At 37.3% G+C, this 23,223-nt stretch overlaps 2 protein-coding genes across 2 annotated transcripts in view; one reads left to right on the forward strand and one right to left on the reverse strand.

Moving 5' to 3' along the window:
• The window catches only part of jph1a (junctophilin 1a), a 38,389-nt gene extending 21,025 nt beyond the window's left edge, over positions 1 to 17,364 (reverse strand). The window contains exons 1-2 of the mRNA XM_065294984.1: positions 16,722 to 17,364; positions 14,826 to 15,597 (exon numbers count right to left, since the gene is read on the reverse strand). Coding sequence (XP_065151056.1) covers positions 14,826 to 15,597; positions 16,722 to 17,100 — 1,151 coding nt within the window. The 5' untranslated portion in view covers positions 17,101 to 17,364. The remainder of the gene's footprint in view (positions 1 to 14,825; positions 15,598 to 16,721) is intronic.
• A 1,341-nt stretch (positions 17,365 to 18,705) lies between these two features.
• Positions 18,706 to 22,693, forward strand: gdap1 (ganglioside induced differentiation associated protein 1). Its single transcript, XM_065295036.1, has 6 exons — positions 18,706 to 19,044; positions 19,529 to 19,721; positions 21,339 to 21,512; positions 21,607 to 21,701; positions 21,910 to 22,024; positions 22,111 to 22,693. Exons 1-6 carry the CDS (start codon positions 18,859 to 18,861, stop codon positions 22,461 to 22,463), a joined length of 1,116 nt encoding a protein of 371 aa, XP_065151108.1. The 5' UTR covers positions 18,706 to 18,858; the 3' UTR covers positions 22,464 to 22,693.
• Positions 22,694 to 23,223: the final 530 nt, after the last annotated feature.

The raw sequence follows: 23,223 nt of genomic DNA on the forward strand, positions 1-23,223 counted from the left end.
TTTTTTGGAGTAAAACATTTCGGGTAAGCCTACTACGAGTAATCTTACCACATGCAGTTTATGAATGGATACAGTATAAATATGCATAATTATAAAAATATATAGGCTATGGCATGTTATTTAGAAATTAATAAACTGAATGTTTATCTTGTATGGACTTTGAACTTGTTTTAACGCGTCTTTGCTTAGAGCCATTAGGAAACAGGTTTCCCTCGTAGATGGTTTACTTTTTTTTATTTGCTAATAAAAGATATCAAATAAATTTGTTTTTATATTTACTCGTATAGGAATATCTATGTTATAAGTGGGATAATATACAAATAAATCCCTTCAGTGATATCAAACTGTCGGGAACGTGTCCGTCTCTCCTTACACCTAACTGTGATACTTTCTAAATTATGAATCTTTCTCAACTATATTATTAATCAAACGTACACTTAAATTGATAAGAGCAAACGTTGGCGACCACAGGTTGCAACTAATTGCGGGCTGGAACAACGCAAATATACTGGTTCATTTGGCGGAACAAAGTATATAAAGTGGGAGGAGTTGGATCTAGATCCAACCCCGCCCCCTGGATGTTGTGTTCCGCAGTGAGGACCATCTCTCTAAAGCTGAAGTGACGACGGGAAAAGTGCCTTTCGTGCGCTTCTTGGATATAATTACAACAAACGGTGTATCAACTAGAAAATAACACTTGATGATAATGAAACTTTTATTTTGTCATGGACGCACGGACTTTCATCCGACTTTTCACCTAGTCATTATATTTCATTACGAGATTAAATTGATGATTTTCATCAAAACACAAACTACATTGACTCATTTTACAATCCCAATAGCATGTAATTTAGACAAAATAAAATCTTTTAATTCGCATGAGGAAGCTGGCATTTTTACGTGCCCTTTTTATGTCATTGGCTATATGCCACTGCTGTAAAGGCTTATTGCACTATACTGTCAACGATTATTCGATTGATTGATCGTTAATTTAAATGATCATCGAATATGGGAAATTGCATACTTTGACATCCCTACTTTAAATATTTGTAAATAAAGAACTCTTCAGTGCGCCCGTATCCTCATGCAGGCTATCAGGTTTTAACTCCTGTTAGCATTGCATTGTGACCGAATCTTTCAAACATGATAAGGAGCGTCACGTTTCCTCAGGTATTCAGGCCAATCACAACGTACAGATTAGCTGGTCAATCAGGGATACAGAGCTTTTCAAATCCGTGGACAGTATGTGTTTTTTTTAACCATAAACCACGCGAACACATTGAATTATACCAAATACACAAAAAACGTTGTTTTTTAGCAATGAAATAGGTGCACTTTAACGGCATGAATAGATGCATTAAAACTGCATTAAAATGTGGTCATCATTTATCCATGTCTTTTAAAACCCAAATGACTTTCAGTCAATATATAGACTGGAAGAACACACGTCAAATAATCAGTCAGATATTTTAATGTAGCGTTTAGCATACCTTAAATTATATGCCATTAGCACAACGCTTCATTTATGAACGTACAGTGTGTGATGATGGACAGGAGGCAGCAGGTGAGAATGTGAAATTATGCTGACATTATTAATGGCTTGCTAAAAAACCACAACCATGATTCATTATACCAGTTGTGTTGACTTGCAAATTATTTAAATGCAATGGTATGAAGAACATAGACAGACTAATCTAAACATAAACAATGATGGTGCAGTCAGCCATTATATGAATGAACGTGTTGATATAACTAAACAACACTTACACAAAACAGACACTTCATGTGAACATATGGACAGATGAAGCTACTGGCATTTAGAGATGCAAAATATGAAGCTGTGCATTAAATGTGGATGAAGTAGAAACACAGCACAACAAAAGACAACAAAGTTTAAAACCAAAATAGACACACTTGGACACATCATGATGTGCATAATCCAAGATGCTTATTCTAATGAAATCTTATGTAATGAAATATAGTTTGATTTATACGTTTATTACAATAAATTATTTATGGTTGTGGTGTACTAGGCTGGCCGGACGTATAGGTGAAAGTCTGTGATCTTATTTATACTTCAGTGACCTGATTACAATGTACATATCAGTGTGGCTGGTGACTGCTCAAGTGTTCATTTTTGTGATAAGTTTCATTTTAGCTAGTAATTTGATGCTATAGAAATGGGGCGTGTCGTTATGATTGGCGTGGTTGAATTGGTCGCGCTTTTGGGCGTTAGCGTTTGGGCGGAAGTTTCATAACGGACGATTCCTTCTGCGCATGCCTTTGCTCCAAATGGACGTTTTTACGTAACATGGCGGCGACCATGGTTGGACATTTTTGGCTTCTTTTTTTTATTATTAATGCTTTAAAACATTTAACAATACACAAAACATACAGAATACACACAAACTTCTACAGGAATGAAAAATTAACAAATTATATATATGTAAAGTTTCACAAATAAAATACAGTAACACGATAACAGAAAGATGAATTAGTACAATAAAAATAAATAAATAAATGAATCAAATAAATAAAAAATAAACTAACATAGGAAAACAATATGAATCAGTGGTAATACAGAAAAAGTCATCATAATATTTCAAAAATCTTTCATTTTTCTTATTTTTAACAAATTTAAGGGATTTTAGAAAAGTTTCAATTTCGATTAGGAAATGTAAAAAGTTAAGCTGCGATTTAGAGAATTTTTGTTTGTGAATAAAATATTTTCCAAATAAAATAAAAAAATTAACAATGTAATCAATTGGAATATTAGATGTGCCTTCATAGTAGCAAATTATTTCTTTTAACTGGAAGGACATGGAAGAATCAAGGTGTATACTTAAATGAGAATATACAATTTTCCAAAAATGTTGAGTTGTGTCACAATGAAAAAATAAATGGGTCAGAGTTTCTTCTTCATTTCCACAAAATGAGCAAGAGTTGTCAACATCCATATATTTTGCCACAACATCATTCACAGGATATATTTTATGCAAGATCTTAAAATGAATTTCTTTGGACTTATTTGGGATGCAATACTTATGAGGTAACAGCCAGGCCTTCTTCCAATCTATGAATTCAATAAAAGATGCCCAATAAAATGTACCTATAGGACTATTATGCGTTTTGCTCTGGAGAATTTGTCGAATATGTTTATTATTACATTTTTTGTTAATCCATCTAAAACCAGATCAGGTTCTTTTGTATCATTATTACTAAAACATAGATGACATTTACATTTTTGGCTTCAATTCAGTACAATAAAGGGAGGCGACGTCACGTCATCCATCTTTTTTTTACAGTCTATGCTTTCTGCACACAAAAAACAACCAAAACATAAAGCATTCGGCTAACAATTTAATCTTAACTTTGTTAAAATCTATTTGCCTCCTTACATACGATTGAACACCAAGGGAGGTTAGTGTAAATGTACAATGTAACCGGATGGGCATCCTGTGCTTCATCTCATGATCAGCGTACAGTAAAACACTGCCCTCACTTTCTATTTTTCGCTTTTTATGAAATAAAAAAACTGGAAGTAGGAGAGAACCATCTGCCTGGCTCGCAGTAACACTTCTATTGCGGAAAAGCAGTGCGTGGATGATAGGATGACTTGATGCGATTGCCATGGTAACCCTACAGCACTCTAGCAGGTGCTTCTACACATCATCTGGCCCTGTGTTAACAAATAACATGAACATTTACAAACCAAGCAGAAAAAGCTCGTGATCACATGTACTCACTTAAGGTGCATGCACAAACACACCAATGCAAACACACATCTTCCAGCAGAGCCAGACATTTCATATTGTGTGCATTCAAGCGAATCGTTGTATACACGCTCACGTACATTGCACTTGATGTTTCGACATTCATAGCACCCTGTTGAAGAAAAGGTCAGACTGCTTGGCAACAGAACCCACTGAGCTTCATTTTAATTAGAGGAGGACCATTTCCTGTTTCCTCTCAGCCCGCAGTCAATACAGACTGCAGGTGAAGTGGGCACATCTTCCACCTGACCAGGTTTATTTATGAGCAAACACATCCATATGGCCCTTCTATTACAGGTTAAAGTGGAACAAGAGACAGTTTTCTATTAATCCAATATTATGCAATGCAAAAGCAATGTTTTATTAATCCACTTGGCTCTGGAATGACTCATGTAATTCATGTAGTGTCTTAAAGGGCTCTATAGCCTCTCAGAAAGGCGCAAAGATTTGAACCCTACTGTGCTTAGTAAAAGGTGGTGGCAGAGAAAAAGATGTAAAGGTGATATAGTGCTGGTGAGTCATACAGCGAATAAATGTAAAGTTCACTCAAAAAAGAAAGTCTATTATATCAATGATATGAGTCTTATCAACAACTTTTATGACAACAATACTGTATGAGTATCTTTAATGATGACCAGGTAGTAACCGACGGGAACTAACAAAAATGCAAAGCAGAGTCTTAGCTATATTGTGGCAAGCTAGGCAACACTGTGCTGCTTATAACCATAGATATATACACTAGATGTCGCCTTGGGTTTCTAAGCATGCGTCAAAATCGCCGCCATCTTGGAACAGGGGTCTTGTCATAGGAAGTAGCTAGGTAAAGCTGCTACCTCCGCCTGTACTTCGAATTCATGGACGATGCCGGACTTTTGTGCTACGTATAGATGTAAGGGCTACTAGAACTATGCATTATAGTTAGAAGAAGTAAATTTTCATAAAATCAAAACTTTATTTTTTTTTTGACTCAATGCTAAATATATGTCTGACTGTTGAAACGAACCAAAAGAAAACCAAGAAAATCGTGTTCATGACGATTTATGGTGATTTTATTTCTGTTACACCATTGCCTATAATGACGCTGATGCAGGGTTCCCCCGTTTCAAAATGGCGGCTCTAGTTGACGCATTCGGTCCAATGAACTGCCGTAGCCAAGGCGACATCTAGTGTACATATCCATGGCTTATAACTAACTATACCTTTCCAGGAAAATAGTTAGCTGACATGTAGTTTTAAATAAACGAGAGTTAGTTGACATGTAGGACTGGATTTACTATCAGCTTGCGCCAGCGCAAACCAACATTTTGGGGTTAAATAACAACAGTCGGGATATACTAAAGACGCGCAGTGGATAATTAGTGCTGAAAAGATGTGATCTAGTTTTTTTTTTGCGACTGACTTTACTGCATATGCATTTCTAGGAGTTTCCCTTTCAAACACAAAATTTATAGGAGGAGAGTATTTAAATGATTCACACAACGCAATTTACATTTAATTTTTTTTATCCTTCAGTTCTTTTCAGTGTCCTATGGCTTGGTTAGCTGGGATTTCACACCCTGCATTTTCAGCTGTAATGTCAGTGGTGCTGAACTTAAGCAAATCAGGTGATAGTAGATCACTCGCACCTGAGAAGAATCAGCTCTGCTTATTTGCGACCCTAAACTAATTTGCGCTGCTCTTAGTAGATAGTGTTATGAAAATGAGATGTTGCGACTGTGTTATTTAATTTGCACGTTTTTAGTAGATTACCCGTAGATATTACCACTCCTGTCTGTGCTTATTTGGAATTGTGCTCTCACGATCTCCCTTTTAGTAAATTTGGCCCGTAGAGAGTTAGTTGACGCATTGCATTTAAAGTAGGGATGCACCGATAGGATTTTTTTGGGCCGATAACGATACCGATTTAAACAGACAACTTCTGGCCGATACTGATGCCGATACCGATATTAAACACTTGTATACAATACTATACAGTTGGTCTATTAGCTAGTTTATTTCTGCATCAAATTATTTTTTACTGAACATGGATTTGATCTAATTAACATTCAACTGACCAATATTATAAGAGAGGCACAAATTAAGCTAAAACAAATATAATAAGACAACATGACAACCTTCAAAGGTGGTTTTTGCTATTCAGCATTTATTTTATTAACAACATTAACTCAATTTTTTTTACATATAATGGATTTCTTTATGCAGTTAATTAATAAACAATCGGTATCGGCCTTTCTCGTGCTATTGCCGATATGCCGATGGTTTCAAATTCATAAAAAATCGGCCGATTAATATCGGCGGCCGATACATCGGTGCATCACTAATTTAAAGAGACACACACCAAAACACCAAAGCGCGTTTTTCATTGCAGCCAGAAATGGCCATGTTTAGGGGTCGACCGATATGGCTTTTTCTCTGGCCGAAATTTAGAAATCAGGGCAGCCAATGGGCAATATGTTTGGCCGATTTTCTATATGTACATAATAATCAAAATGTTCTCATCATTAGCAGATATTTTAAATGTAAAAATGTCACTAGTCAAAGTATTTAAAAAAATTATGACTGGTCTTTCTGAAGAGTTTTACAACCTCCTCTGCACCATGCATTTATCAGACACATTACCTGACACTCTGCTGTCATCATCTTTGATCAGTTTTTTACAATGGCTTTTATTGCTTTGTAGGATAAAATCCTTATTTGGTAGACCTGATAAATTATTTATTCATCATAAAGTTAACATAGTAAATGTCTATGTTTTTTAGTTGAGACTGTTATTTAGGGCAAATCTTTTTAAACACATTTACATTCTCATTTCTGAGGCGCTATAAGTGACTGATTGTGCTGACAGTGACGTCTTGTGAGTTTAGTGTTGGGACAGATCTGAGCAGCGCAAAACTGTAAACAAAGTGTTACTGTAACAACACGAAAAACATTTCCTCTGTGGATATGATTTGGTCTTCCGACCTTTCGCCATCGAGTCAGTTTTGTTTTGAGTAATAAAAGCAGGGAGACAGTTTAAAGACAGAAAGCGTGCGCATGCGGCTCTGCTCTCTCTGTCACACAAACAAAGATCATCATCACTCATTAATCACATGAAATGAACCTAATCTTTGCACGGACAGTGCACCGCGAGACATAAGCCCGTCGCGCTGTTGTACTGGCTGCTTAAAGGATAATTCCGGTATTTAACACTTTGAGTCTCATTTGTGGTTTGTTTGGATGAACTACAGTGATGGACACTGAAATTTTGACAATGGGTCGTGTCTTGACTTTTTGACTCGTTTAGAAGCGTCTCTTGACTGCTTCAGAATGGAAATCAATGACCATGCACAAACATGTCATTAAAACAACACGTAACGTTCATTTTCAAAACTGTACTACTCACCGAGTGTTTTGTGGTGTTCGTTGATGATTAAAAACAAATATATTGGCGCAATGTATGATTTCAATCCGTGTTATTTGCTATAGTGGAACAATTTTTTCAGATACCTCAAAACCGCGTATATACTTCCGCTCTATATTTGAGTCTGAAGCGTTAGCACACTCCCGACCACTTGATGGCGACAACCACTTTGCCATACAAGTACGCTCGGTGTCTAGCGTATAGACAGTCACAATTGAGCTCAACTTTAAACCTAAGGCTGGTCACTGAGCCATCAAATATGGGAAAAATTTATTTAAACCGAGCGAAAAAACTACAACCACATGTACACAGACCCCTTTTCCGTTTCCAGCGGTTGAGTGGTATATCAGCGAGCAATGAGTCTTTCAAGAGAAGTCAATGGAATTTTACAAAATGCCAAATAAAACACGACAGAAACTGTATTTCGCTACACAACTTGTTTTTAATCATCAACGAAAACACCACAAACCACTCGGTGAGTAGCACAGTTTTGAACGTTAAGTGTTGTTGTTTTAATGACATGTTTGTGCATGGTCATTGACTTCCATTCTGAAGCAGTCAAGAGACGCTTCTAAACTAGTCAAAAAGTCAAGACACGACCCATTGTCAAAATTTCAGTATCCATCACTGTAGTTCATCCAAAACACACCAGAAATGAGACTCAAAGTGTTAAATACCGGAATTATCCTTTAATTCACGCGATCCTGCCATCGTTTACTAAAGCTGTTTGTGAACAAGGCACGGCTGCACACACGGGAGCGATCTGCTTGCAGCAAGAGGCAGGCTCACGAGTTCTACAACAACGCTTAGGTGCCCGCAGATGCGCCTGCCTATTAATCGGCCTAATTTTGCGGCAAAATCGGCCAAAGCTGATTTTTTTAAATATGCCAAAAATTGGCCAATTAATCGGCCCAGCCGATAAATCGGTCGACCTCTAGCCATGTTAAACATCGTATAACGAAAGATCTGTGATTCTGGGGATAGACACATTCTGGGGATACCAGAGACTATTTCAATATTGCTGAAAACACCTAGGTTAGGGGCCCTTTAACATAATTTTGGCTAATTTCTCTGTGACTACACAAACTGATAATGGCATGGCTGTGGCAACATTTTGAGTCATATTGAAATGTGACCAAGCCCCAAATTTTCACCATTCTTTTTTTATGCATCCTAATTCTGAAACACATTAATTAAAACTTTGATAGCTGCAGTCTTTTTATATGTTGCTCATATTAAGCTCCAGTCAGGGCACCATCGAAGAGTTCGGCATCAGCACGTTTAATTTTAGTAAAGCTCTGGGGTACAGTGACTCTCACATAGGCCTGTGTTGAGCTTAGATCGGCTACTCACTCATAACCTGTCATCATCAAAAAAAAAAAAAAACTTGCTCCAGTTCAGCCACAGCAATAAAGAAAGGAGATGGATTGGCCGACTCAGGTAATGGATAACTTCTTGAACCAATCAGAGTTTGTTCTTTCCTGTACACTGAAATCAGCATTAGATTTCCTTAGCGTAGCCTCTCATTTAACTGCTTGTTATGATTACTTAGCATTATCTGGGGAGAATTACAACCATATAAAATTATTCAGTTATTATTATTCAGAAATGACCAATAATGTATGTAAACAGCTTTTATTGTTATATAATACAATATTATATAATAATACATTTCTTTTTTGTAGAAATGACGTATTCTGTCTGTGTCTGTTTATATCTGTCTGCTTGCATTTGAGTACAGAACAAAGGCAGATGAAGTCATTGTTGCGATTGATGATAAACATTTGTGAACTCTATTGGCACGTAGGGCAGATGACAGGCAGCCAGTTATGGGCTACTGTATCAACTGCTGCTGGCTTATGTATTTCTGTCCAGAGCTGATAAGTTGACTCCATCCTCGCCTTATTTAGTGCGTTAGAGTTCTGTGCTGCTGACACAACAGAGAGAGAGAGAGAGAGAGAGAGAGAGAGAGAGAGAGAGAGAGAGAGAGAGAGAGAGAGACAGAGACAGAGAGAGAGAGAGGTCCTAGGTGCATAGGGCTGTATGTTGATGGTCATATTGCTACACTGATGGTCATATTTCTACCCAAAATCAAAAGAAAGAAATTAGAAAATGTGCGTCGTTCTCATTTCTCACTACTGTAAAGAATAAAGTAACATTATTTTTTTTGTAAAACCTTTATTTGTAAACATTTATTTGTCAAGCAAATATTCTCTTAACAAAAAGTCCTAAACGTATGGTTCAATGACATGGACATGTCACATGCCATTCATTATATTCACTGGCCAACACTTTGCATCTCTACTTTGCACCATTTTATTTGAATCAAAAAAGCTAGCCAACATGCAGTTTTATTTACATTGACTAAATCTGAAAGTATAGTTTTATATGTACTTGAACGCGAGGGTACAGTGCACATGACGCAATATTCGTCATCAGAAGAGTGTGCACGTACTATGTGTGTACAGGTCTATGGAGTATGTAGGCCATGAGAGGTATTGCAGTATGCTGCAATGTAAATGTGTCAAACATCAGTGCACATGTATGGGTCAAATGAACCATGCTTTGTACTCGACTGTGCGTAAAAAACCAACCCTGCCAACGTCTATCTCCAAATGATTGGACCACTGCTTTTGTAATGTGAACCTATAATGTTTTGGAAGCACCCTGATACCAAATCTATCACAATTCTTTTCATAGTGAACTCAAGCGTGCTTGTTAACCTTTCCAGCTAACACCTTAAATAGCGAATTATGTTGGCTGCAGTAAGAGCCCAAGTGGGGGTCCAAAAGGGGATGCAGATTATATTTTCGAGGCAGACATGGTGAAGTAAAAGATAGTTTACTAAGTTATGGGCACCACCATATTGAGATGGCGAGACTGTCAAAAAAGCACATATAAGTCAAGAGAGGAGAATGGTTTGTCTGGATAAAAGCACAAAACTTTCATACTTCTCAGATTAGTTCAATAGTTTATGAGGCATAACAAAATATTTCATCTCCTTAACTCTTTTAAGAGTACAGCCAAGAGTACAGCTGTTAGCCTACAAACAAGTTCTTGCTCAACTAATACTGAAGTAATGCATAAAATGGCTTTCCTTTCATTTCGTAGCACTTGTAATGACCCTGGAGTATGAATCCTCTAACCCCGACCCACTGGGGTGTAACCACAGAAGATAAGCCACACTGAGGACAAATGCCAGATACAGTATTCTGCTCGGGCCACCCAGTTTATGCACTCGAAAACATTGCTCTGAGTATTCCTTAATGCACCATAGATTATACAGTGTTTTAAAAAAGGAACTGTCGGTAAGCAATCTGAATGTGCCAGTCAATCTTGTTTTTACAAATGTCATCATAACAGAAAAAAATTCAAATCCATAACATTGTTTCTTAAATGCACACATGAAAATAAAATAAGTATGATTTTTTCTTTAAAGTGTCGTCCCTTCTTCATTTGTTGAGTATTATTGCTTCTGATTTGTGAATTTTAATTCACAAAATTCCTACAAAATATGTTGTCTCCTAAAACCTTTTTTTCCACAGAAGCTGGGAAATCAACTAGCCATATTAAGCAAGCATATTATGACCAATAGGAACACAAATTCTTCCTACTGTATATATCATGTTATTTATATTCATAATCTGGGTGATCATAAACATGTACCAGAATAAAGTACACAAGCACATGTTTGTACACATACACACAGCAACGACTCAGTAGTCTCTACTTAAAATCAATTCCTAAAAATGTTTTATTACTCTCTTCTATTAAAGCTCTAGATTGAATACATAAAGATTACACATTCAATTCAATGTAGGGGTGTCCCAGACAAGGCAATTAAACTTCTGTGATCAAAATCCAGCTTTATTCACAAGAGAACTCACCTTAATTACGGTCCCGTAAGTCGTATAAGTACCTTTTACAGTGCAAGCATGCGCAACCTATAAACAGTTACAGTACAGTAAAAAGTATGCGTGGTTACAAAAATTTTAATATTCTGATGAAATTTGCATCACATGCACTGTACAAGGACGCGTTAAACATAACTATAATTCTAGCTTTGAAGGGACACTTTTTTTAAAAATATGCTCATCTTTCAGCTCCCCTAGAGTTAAACATTTGGTTTTGGAATCCGCAATGATATTCCGCAGCGCCTGAAAATAGTCCCCTTGGTTACTTTCAATAGCAGGGGACTATTTTCAGGCACTGCGTAATATCATTGCGCCTCCTGCAGCCATGGTACAGCAGCAAAGTCCTTGATTATTACGCCACAATGAGAGTATAGTTCCTAACCATATCGCAACTTTTACTTTTCCGTCAGTCTTAGTACACAATGTAACAATGTCAGAGTCAAGTTTTAAATAGAAAAATATTTAAACTATTTGGTTATTTTTTAGCACAATGCTAATGGTCTAATCAGATTCAATGGATTATAAGCTATGCTAAAAGTGGTTACCTGCCAGACCCGGAGAGAGGCTGAATAAATCCCAAAATGGTAAAAAAAAACAAATGTTTAACTCTAGGGGAGCTGGAAAATGAGCATATTTTCAAATAGTGAAGTGTCTCTTAAAAGCTGCAATCCATAATATTTGCCTCTCTATCGCCATCACAGTTTGAAACGTAAAATTGCAGTTATTTGCGCGTAATTTTCTGTACGTGTGTTGTGCTTCGCCCCCTTACTCTGCGCACTCCGCAGATGAAACTGATGTCTGTGAACACTGCGGCAGAGCGGATCTGTCATTAAACATCAACATGACAGCTAGAAGTACATCCTAAAAGTAATATATCTGAAAAGTGTCATCTGAACAAGTAATAAATCTGCTGGTTTTGTTCTAACCAAATAAATGCGTTAATGTTTCAACATAAATCACTATCCTGATGTCTTACCTGTTTGGAAGAAAAACCCATCTCTGCTTCAGCATTAAATCCATTCAGATGTTAAAAAAAGTCCCGCTGATATTAACTCTAGTTTTAGCACCAGCTCAGTTACATTCCCTTTTGACCGAAGGCTGTCCACAATTTGAACTTTTCTTGTTTTAACAACAGATGTGAGGATGTAATAAATTGTCATGTTTACATGATACAAACACTCCATCCGCTGCAGCAAACACATGCGAGTAACCGGGTCCTTTCTTTTGGTTAACAGACGTGGCATAATCATGCAATTCAAAGATCAAAAAGTTAAAGAAAAATTTCCGAATCCAAAGGTTAGTATTACTGCATAATCTTTTAATTACTGTTTAACCGTGCCAGTGTCATGGCTTGAAAACCCCTGTCCAGCATCAACCAATTTAAACAATAACGTGAGACAAACACATTCATTTAAGTCTGCTCCCATGTGTTTGTAATGACAGTGCTTCTCTGATTGACACATGTTTACCTAATATTTATTTAGACAGATCCATCTTTCCTATTAATTTTCCATTAAATAATGTGATCTGATGAGTTTAAAGCAATTTCTACTCTGCGTGTTTCTTCCGTGATTGCTGTGAGCGCAGGTGTTTTGCAGCTTACTCCTGGGTCATAAACTACACCTGATTTCTCACAACATACACAAACAGATGATTAGCTGATTTGTCCTGTGTTTATATGAAAATCAGATTCTCCACTTTTGTTTTATCTGAACTAGATGGAACATTTATCTCACTTCAACTTTATTTGTATAGCACATTAAAAAACAACCGAAGTTGACCAAAGTGCCTCACAGATTCAAGTATTACACATATTCACATAAACTCACACCAGTTAACACATAACAACACTGTCAAAATATCTCAACCCTCAATTTACATTAAAAGCCAAAGAATAAAAATATGTCTTGAGCAAAGTCTTAAAACTCCCAAGCGTTGGGCTGGTTTAATATGAAATGGTAAACCATTCCATAGTTTAGGCGCTGCCAATGAAAATGCTCGGTCTCATCTATTCTTACCATAGACTGTAAAAAAAGATGGACGACGCCCGTTCGCTCTTCCATTGGTGAAAAGTGAAGCCGCCAGTGTCTTAGGTCTTGAGTCTGCCCAGTAGCGATTTCTGAACCAGTCCTGCGCAGTAGTGAGCAGGAAGTAAAGCTGCGAAATCAAGGCCACGCTCTCGCAGAATGCGCATATCACAGCTGTCAATCATGACGTGACACCACCGTTTTTGTAGCAATAAATAACTAACTAAAAACAAACTTATTTTAAAAACAAACACTTGAATTTTTCATCAGCGTGATAAAACTACTAAATGACAGAAACCAGCTTCGGAAAAAAGAAATTTGAAGTGTAATTAAAAATTTTCTTTGGACTCAAGTCCCACTGCATAACATGGGGAGGCGGGGTTTATGACCTAGACTAGGACCAGTCACTGGGGGGCGATCGAGACGTTTGGGCTTCACTTTTCAGGGCTTTTGCGGCACGCTTGATTCTTACGCCTAGACCGTGGAACGACCCCAGCATGTACAATGATATTCAATGATATACAATGAATGTTATTTAACTGATGTTTATGCGAACAAAAGTGCACTTACATGTAAAATCAATTTGAAGTTTGGTTTGCATCAGTACTTTTTTACATTTCTAGAAATTGTTTAAAAAACCATGACAATATTGATAATCATGGTGATTTTGGTCTCTAATTAGAAGCATACTGTTGCGAATTGGGGTAAGTTTTTGTTCTGCATATTTTTTCATTCAACATTATAGTGGGATAAAATAAGGACAACTTTTACTATATTATCTCAGGCATAGATAATCCTTTATATTGACTTACTAATGGAACATAATTACAAGTTACCTCAAATACTCTGTACTAATGTATAAATCTTTAAATCTTCATCTTTTTGAGGACTCATATTGTTATTATAAGAAATGTTCTAATCAGTAAAGGAACATGACGCCGTGTGTTCCCCAAGACCTGTTCAGGATGCTAAGAATTTGTACTAAGTGCAATTTTTACATAGTTTACATAGTACAGTCATTAATATATCTGTCTGGAGTAGCTCTTGGCAAAAGAACAAACATCACAATAGTCTACATGAGATACGTGATCCCATGACTTCTATCTGTGAATCTGAGCTATGGACAAATAATAGAAGCCAGTCCTCTTAAAAGGTTGCGCAACTTACAAACTCTGCAATAGACATCCAAACACACCACATATGAAGATGAATCGATAAATCTAAAACAGTGACCTAAGAACATTGTTAGTGTGTGAAGCTACATCTAAAAATAATGAGTATGACATACGGTCAATGAATTGTCTAAATTGTTTCCCCTGATGAAGTCATACATCTGAACCATGCAGACATCACAGCTTAAAATTACAAGTAGTGTCAATCTTGAATGTTATGGAAGCCTGGAGGGGAGAGGGACACGTGTTCAGGGCAGCTTGAAAGCCAAAATGTCATGATTACAAATTATATTTATGATATCTATGACTAAGTTCTTGGTAATGCTACAGTATTTGTGTATTCTTGCCTAACCAAAAGGAATTTAAAAAGTAAAGATTTTGGTTTTTAAAGAGATTTTCAAACCCGATGGGAAAGACAGGAAAAGATAGACCTGCCCCAAACCCATGCCACTGGCTGAGCCAGTGTTGGTTGAGTCAGTACAAATAACACATTTGAACTCTAATGAACAGGAGTTTATCATTAAAAGCAGGTGCATTACCTTGAAACTGCTATTTCCACTTTAGTCCTGGCGATAGCTGACGCCCTTCGAGCTCCCTCCACGGCCCTGTCCACTTTTTCTTTAGTTTTATGACTTTTAAGAGGAATAAGCTGCTTCCTTATTCCACGCACCAGTACGTTATTTTTATACTTCCCCTCTTCTTTGGTTCCATCCGGGAATATCGTGCATCCGTATCCATTCCTTTTGTTGTTCAACCATTCCCCTTCATACTTCAACCCATTGGATCGCTCACTGACTCCAAAACCATTGCGTTTGTCATTCTTCCACTCGCCCATGTAGGACTCAGTGGTGGTGGCGTCCACGTGGTCCTCCATGGGCATGTACTCATCGTGCACCTCTCCATCCCCATAGCTGATGGTGGAGTTGGCATCGCTGGAGCTGATGCGGCTCATGGTGGCGTCGCTCCGGGCAGCACTCTGTTTGCTAGAGATGGACGTCTTGGAGTCGGATTTACGGAGCTGGCGAAGGCTGCCAAAGAGAGACCCGCGGCGAAACAGGCCCTTCTTCTTGCCCGTGGTGACTTCAGTATCGTTGTGAAAATTCAACACGAAACCGCCCCGAGTGCCAACCGGTGTGTCTCCCACAGAATCTTGCAGAACGGTGCCATTGCTCTGCACGGTGCCATTGCTTCTCAAGGAGGCCAGAGAGGTGCGAAGAGGAGAACGAATAACAGTTGCAATTCCATAAGGCACGCTTTGGCGAACCCCATAACCGTGCCTCATGCCCCCCATCCACTGGCCTTGATAAGTGCCTGAGAAAAAGAAACATTGTGTAGTATATTCATTAACAGAACACAGTGAAGATGTTTCATTTATATCAATAAATGTTGAAAATCAACTTATGTTAATCAATGATCAAGGAAATATACTAGTTTAAGATTAACCTAGTGCTAATACTTAGTAATGGATGAATACACAATAACACATAGGGGAAGTTTCCTGGTGCCAAACTAAAATGCATGCTTGAGCTGCCTTAATTTGAAAACACCTTGCATTGACTTATCTTAACATATATCAGTGCCATTGTTTTGTCTCAAGATGCACACCAGTATTGTTTTTGTTAGGTATGTTTGTAAAAACTACTTAAATGTCATAATATAACTAAGGTCTAGTCCTGGATTCTGTAGCTCACTTTGTAGAGCAATGCACAACGGTCATGGTAAATAATGCATATGTATGTAATAGCTGTAAGTCAATTATAAAAAAAAGTGATAAAAGTAACTAATAAATTATAAAATAATATCTATACAGGTATTAGTATGGCTGCTTCAGTGTGATTAAAAAAGTTAAATAATCTGCCATGACAAATTGCAAAAGTGGCATAAACTGCGCTTGTAAATAATACCTTTTTGTGAACTGTAAATACGAATATGTAAATTTTAAATTTTTATATGCAATTATTCATGACTAACTTTGGCATTTGAAATAAAGGTCTGATATCAGTATTTGTTCTAAACAATTGTATTGGGCGTTCAATACTTTATCCTCTCAATAGATAGTGATTAACTATACATGGAAATTTAGTTTTAGGATTACTGCTCATAAATGTCACCATAATCCCAAACCAGAACTTCAACCACAGTCACAAAGACATCTGACACAGATCTCTAAATCAGTGTGGCCCTTTGGGAATCTACTGTGAAATGCAAAAGGTAGGTAAATACTGGATCAGATTGCAATGGTATGAATTACATGAATAGAGTACATTGGCACGAGGTTGTTTGAATTATGGTGTGCATTTACACTAAACCACAAAATAATCCTTCATCACCAGAAGTGTATTTTCCAACAAGACTTTTATTTAGACCCAATGGCAATGGCCTGTGACCTGACAGTTGGTCCAAACATAAATGTCAGACTTGTAAACAACACTTACCACCATCCCCATACGTTTCGACCCCATAGCCATCCTGCAATCCATTACTCCACGTCCCATCGTATCTGGCAGGTGTATTGGTGCTCTGCCGGACCCCATAGCGACCCTTGAACCCGTGACTCCACTCCCCACGATACATCCATTTTCCCTTGGTCTCGACTCCCAGCCCGTGCCGTTTACCCTGCGACCAGTAGCCCTGGTACGTGTTCCCGCTGGGCCAGGTGTAAACCCCCACTATCTCAAAGCCGTGGGACCAGGACCCGGCATACTCGCCCTGACCCTTGGGTCCCGTGCAGATGCCGTGTCCGTGGGCTTTGCCGTCCTCCCATCCGCCGCAATAAGTGCCACCATCGTCGAAGTCGAACCGTCCGCCCGTCATTCAGAATGGGATGAAAATAAAAACAATCGTGAGGTGCTTCTTCTCTTTCTCTTTCATTAAACCGTTTTTGTTTCCAGCGGAGTTGCGTAGCAACGATGAAAACAGGGAGAATAGCTCGCAACGGGAGTGTTGTTTGATGTTTTTGGTTGGGTTGTGGGGGTATGAATGAGGAGGCAGGCTTAGCACATCATTACCCGGAGCCGCGCACGCTGTAGCCGCTGCGTTTCACTCGCAGGCGCTGCGCAGGCAGACACGGCACCACAGCTGCGCAACTTTGAGAGACGCTGCCAATGCTCTTGCGTCATGGCCATGGCTCCGCCCACTTTGACGTTGCTGAACTAAATATATTTTAAGATTTATTCGAATTTAAATTTATAATAAACGTATTAAATGGTTGTAGTGCTAATTTGTTAATTATGATCAATCTAAACTGATTTTTTTGTAATTAATATATTTTGTTCCTCGCTAAATTTAGATTGAATGTTCTAGACCTTTATTTTTAGCTTTATATGATAATTTGAGCAATACTTTTCATTGATTACATTGTTTTAAAGCTTTGAAAACGCTTTCTTACTTATTTAGTGACCTGTAATTTTCTAAATTTGCATTCCACTTTTTTCTTTCATTCCTTAATTTCTTCGTTTATTTGCTATTGTCTGTAAGTGACGATAATATTTTCAAAGGTTTTTCACGTTGTTGTGAGCATTATAAAGAAAAACTGAGAGTGCTCGTGCTCCGGGCCCTTTGAAATATGTGCTGCTAGTGGAAACATGGCATTCTTTAAATGGCAGTGCAGCTTGATTCATAAAGCGCAATAGACAGGTGAATTTGGCACGTTGTCGAAAACAGCATTATTTATGAAAAAGCTCAAAGTAGATAGATTTATTTAAGGCTGTTTCTGTCAACATAAAAACTTTTTTATTACAACCTGGTTATATACTTGCATAGCCTACCTTTTATACCTATACTTTTATATCTACAGTAACATAAAATGTCTGTTTCTTTAAGAAATAATATATAATGAATAGTATAATAAAATGTTTAATGAAGTATACTAGTCTGCAAAGTCATACCCTCAATACAATATTAATATAGGTCATATAGTGTCACATGATAATGTCATGTCTTTGAGACAATTTTTCTATTGTTTATTGAAAATTAGTTTCTATTGTTAGTCTAAACTGCATTTTTGGAAAAAAAATCATAAACGATTAAAACTTCATAAAAAGTATTTGTCACCTATGTTGATATGAAGAGAAAATAGTCGACAGAGACATCTGTTGGTTAATTAAAAAATTGCACCTCAGCTTTCAAGCAACTACTTCCACTATATTATCTGCATAATGAAAAAGGCCTTTTCGAAAACAACATTAAATACTAGTATAATTATTTATGACATATAGCCTAATACGGTACAGTTAGGTAAGATAAACGAGGCTTTATTTGTTTTCAAATGATTCTGAAAGCGCTATGAATTTACTATTTCTATTTTATTTAAATTGGGTGGAAAATGCGAAATCATATATTATTTACATTCACTAATGTTTTTCACAATGATTGTGAATGTGGTCGCGTGTCCTTTAAGAAGTTGGGTACCACAGCTGGAGGCTGGGCTGTGGCTGTGCTTTAAAACCCAATGAGCTTTCTACTTAGACAACATCCAATCACCAACAGTGTCTTGAGCATCATACAGTAGGTGCAATCGAATAACCGACGGTGAATGCCCAAAAGCTGCAAACCTCCGAAAAATGTTATCATATGCTAGCTTTTGAAACACAGCCAGTGATTGATAAAATGGCGGTGGAAAACATCGGTGAATCGCTTGAAACCCTTATTAAAAACGATGTAGGGCCACAAGAAAGCGGCGAGGTCATAAGAAGCACACAAAACAAAGAGTCGAAACTGATATTATATCATTGGACGCAGTCATTCAGCTCACAGAAGGTAAGTAATGATCACACAAATACAGGAGAGGCGTGGACAGCCCAAGGGTACAATGTTGGGTGCATGAACACTGTTATTGTAATGCTATTTTCGGTTTGACAGCCTGTGTGTTAATTATTAATAATGGCATATTTATTAATATTGAATGATATAAAATGTGCAGGCGATGGACTGTAGCTACTGTATACGCATTACAATATGCATAAGTGTATTGTAACAAATATAGAAATGCAATAAAATATGCACTACATATCATTATGATAGATAGATAGATAGATAGATAGATAGATAGATAGATAGATAGATAGATAGATAGATAGATAGATAGATAGATAGATAGATAGATAGATAGATAGATAATAGATAATTGAAAACAAAACACTGGAGCATGGCATATTAAAGTTGTATTGTATAAAATGAGTCCAAGCCTGGCTGGAATATTATGAATCATCCAAACCATTAAAACATTGTGCTTCTATCATAGGTGAGACTGGCAATAGCTGAGAAAGGCCTTCATTGTGAGGAATATGACGTGAGTCTGCCTCTGAGTGAACACAATGAGCCCTGGTTCATGCGTCTGAACCCGACTGGAGAAGTTCCTGTGCTGGTTCACAATGATAATGTCATATGCGATCCCACACAAATCATGGACTATTTGGAACAGAACTTCTGTGATGGTAAATACTTATGGTTACTGGCTGCTGTATATACTGTACTATATTTTCATTACAGAATTGCATGCATTGATGGAGTACAGTAGATTCTAGAGCCCGACCGATAAAGGATTTTGAAGGCCCATACCGATACAAATGTTTGTTGGCTTTAAAATCTGATATTCCGATATATCGGCCGTTTTTTTTTTTTTTCAGAAACGCGCAACTAAACATTAACAGATTCCCCTAACATTAGTTATTTGTAGTTATTTATGAGTTTTAACTAAAATAATATTATAATGCATTTGAAAAAGAAACTTGTTTCTTTTATTGTCACAACAGAACAGAGGAAAATCAAAATATATTAAAGTTCTGATAAATAAAATGTATACAAATATAAACTTAAGATATGAAACGTAAAGGCCTTTGAACAAAAACACAAAAACAACAACAACCAAATCAAAGTTACCAGTTTTAAAAGACTTGGTTCATGAATATAACTTTGAATAGGACTGGAGACAAATTCTGTTAAGTTCTGATAAATAACAACAACAGCAAAATATAAATTGCTGATCACTTGACTCAGGCAGTGGCTAGACGCCTAAATCTGGACCCCACCAGCAGCTACTGGTTCAGAGCGCTCTGTCAAAAACACCAACAGTGAGGAAATCTAATGAAGGCTGTTAAACATACCCTGTAATGAAATTTTTTATGGCATTGTCTGTGCAACCTTTTTAAATAGGACATATCATGAAAATTAGGGATGCACAGATATGGAAATTTTGGCCAATACCGATAACCAATAACTCTTTATATTTGGGAGCCGAAAACCGATATATATATAGGCCGATAAATGTTCATATTAATTTCACAATGAAAAACTCCCAGACCGCGGACATCTTGTCTTTGCACTAGACTAGCATACTCTTCTTGAGCCCGCAACACGTGTCATCTTAGTGCTATGTCACAGAAAGCACCAATCAAAACTCCACATGGTCAGCAATGAGCAAGTGAAGTGGTTCAACAAACTGAAATAATCCATCATTTATCGGCTTTCATTTATCGGCCTAATTTTGCTATCAGACCGATAACCGATAATATTAAAAATAAGCAGTTATCGGCAGTACATAACGATATGTCGGCCGATATATCGTGCATCCCTAATGAAAATCTGAAAATTCTGGTCATTGGAATTTGGCTCCCCTTGTGATGCCAGTAGGGGATCTTATTATAATAATACTGCCCCTTAATTAGCACCATCCAACCACGGCACTGCCATTTAGTGCAGATAAAGAGAGAGAGGGAAAATAATTGACAGCACAATTGAGTTTTAATTCCAACAAACCACCATTATGGCGATCAGTGTTTGCATTTCATCAGCTTATTTGTATTTTAAAGGACACACCCAAAACGCCACATTTTTGCTCACACCTAAAAAGTGGCAATTTTAACATGTTATTATAAATTATCTCTATGGTATTTTGAGCTTAAACTTCACATAATATGCTGGATAGTATGAGACTTGTAGAAAGGGTGAGTTTAACCTGATTAAGCTTCCTTACATACTGTATGTATCATTGTTTCCACACATCACTTGATATCCCTGAAAGGTTTTTTGTGGTTTCTCCATGTCTGCAATAGAGAACACCACAAAACTGATCCCAGAGGAGGAGAGCATTTATTACCATAGAGTACAGCATTACAGGGAACTGCTGGACTCCCTTCAAATGGACGCCTACACCCATGGGTGCATCCTTCATCCAGAGATCACCGTGGACTCCCACATCCCGGCTTATGCCTCCACCCGCATACGCAGTAAGGCACAGGGATTGAATGCATAAATACATTCCCTTATAATAGTTTTCTTAGTTAAGGGGTGTAATATACGTTCTGTCTTATACATGTATAGCACAGATTGGAAACACAGAATCTGAGCTAAAGAAACTAGCAGCAGAGAATCCTGACCTTAAAGATGCTTACATAGCAAAACAGAGACGCTTAAAGGTAAGTAGGAATTCGTTTATTGATTTAATTTAAATTATTCATCTGCTTTGGGCATCTGTGCAGTAGAGTACAGGAGATGTTGCCAAGACCTTGTGGTAATAAGATTGTTTTTCCTTTTGAGTGTGTGCATTTAATTTACATGAAATGTTTATTTACAATACAAACAACTGATTCACTTGAATGAAACACTTATTTTGGATTTGTCTAGAGTAAATTGTTTGACCATGATAATATGAAATATCTGAAGAAACTCTTGGATGAACTAGAGAATGTTCTGGATCAGGTAGAGACAGAGCTGCAAAGGAGGATTGAGGAGACACCAGGTGAGAGAAATACAGAATGGTATTGAATATAACTTAATAATAAATATTAAAAACAAAATAATTAAATATTTGCTTTGTCTTTCTAGAAGAGGGAAATCAACAGACTTGGCTCTGTGGAGAGTTCTTTAGTATTGCTGACGTCTCTCTCGCTGTCACTCTTCACCGACTCAAGTTCCTGGGTTTGTCCCGCCGATACTGGGGCAATGGGATCCGGGTCAACCTGGAGACGTATTACGAGCGTGTCCTGAACCGGCCCACCTTCCGCAGGGTGCTCGGACAAGTCAATAACATCCTCATATCCGCCGTGCTTCCCACTGCATTCAGGGTGGCGAAGAGAAAAGCTCCAACATTTGTTGGTGCCACTTTGTTAGTTGGATTGCTAGGGGGCGCCACTTACTTAGCTTTCCATTACTTCAAAAAGAGACTTTTTGTATCATGAGATAGATATTGGGACTTAGTGCTCTGGCTTGACCTGTGAACATCATGAATTGTTACGTTTTGCTCAAACAGTACATGACATTTATTGAATGCATATTTTCAGTCTTACAATATCAAATTGTATGTCATGGCTTCATATCACGCAGCTGCACCTCGGAAGTGACACATTATTTTGCATATCTATAATGATGTGAATTTTCATCTGTTATATTAAAGGATATGTATGTAATATTTCATGCAACAGTTCTTTGTCTGCACAAAAAATAGGAATGTGTATGCTTATATGTATTTCTCAATTATTTATTTAGATGATACATATCAAACAAAATTCCTGCTTATCATTTGTTTGCAGTTTGCTTACAACACAAGTGCTATATATTTTATTCAGATTATATAACATGGTCACTGTGTGCACATTATTTGAACTGGGTTGATGATAAGCTTATGAAATATGAAACGAAATACACAAAAGCTAATGATTTTTTATTATAAGGGTCTGCATGAACCTTGCACAAATTATAAAGAAAAGAATACCTTAGATAAAATTTCCTTGCTCCCCCTCGGGTTATTGGACCGATAAACCCAGTTAAAATAAATAAATCCTGTGTTCCTGTATAGCTTAATTGGTAAAGCATGGGGTTACCAGTGCAAGGGTCATGAGTTCAGTCACAGGGAACGCACATAGTGTTAAAAATTAATAGATTAAATGCATTGTAAGTCACTTATAAAATAAAAGTGTCTGGGGAATGCATAAATATAAT

This window comes from Paramisgurnus dabryanus, chromosome 22 (genome assembly GCF_030506205.2).
Source record: "Paramisgurnus dabryanus chromosome 22, PD_genome_1.1, whole genome shotgun sequence".
NCBI lineage: Eukaryota > Metazoa > Chordata > Actinopteri > Cypriniformes > Cobitidae > Paramisgurnus > Paramisgurnus dabryanus.

What these genes read in the sequence shown, in the direction of transcription:
- gdap1 (XM_065295036.1), top strand. Translation starts at nt 18,859, where the DNA reads ATGCTAGCTTTTGAAACACAGCCAGTGATTGATAAAATGGCGGTGGAA. An exon ending in GGAACAGAACTTCTGTGATG is followed by an intron (nt 19,722 to 21,338) that starts GTAAATACTTAT and finishes TGTCTGCAATAG; the next exon opens with AGAACACCACAAAACTGATC. An exon ending in GAGGATTGAGGAGACACCAG is followed by an intron (nt 22,025 to 22,110) that starts GTGAGAGAAATA and finishes TTGTCTTTCTAG; the next exon opens with AAGAGGGAAATCAACAGACT.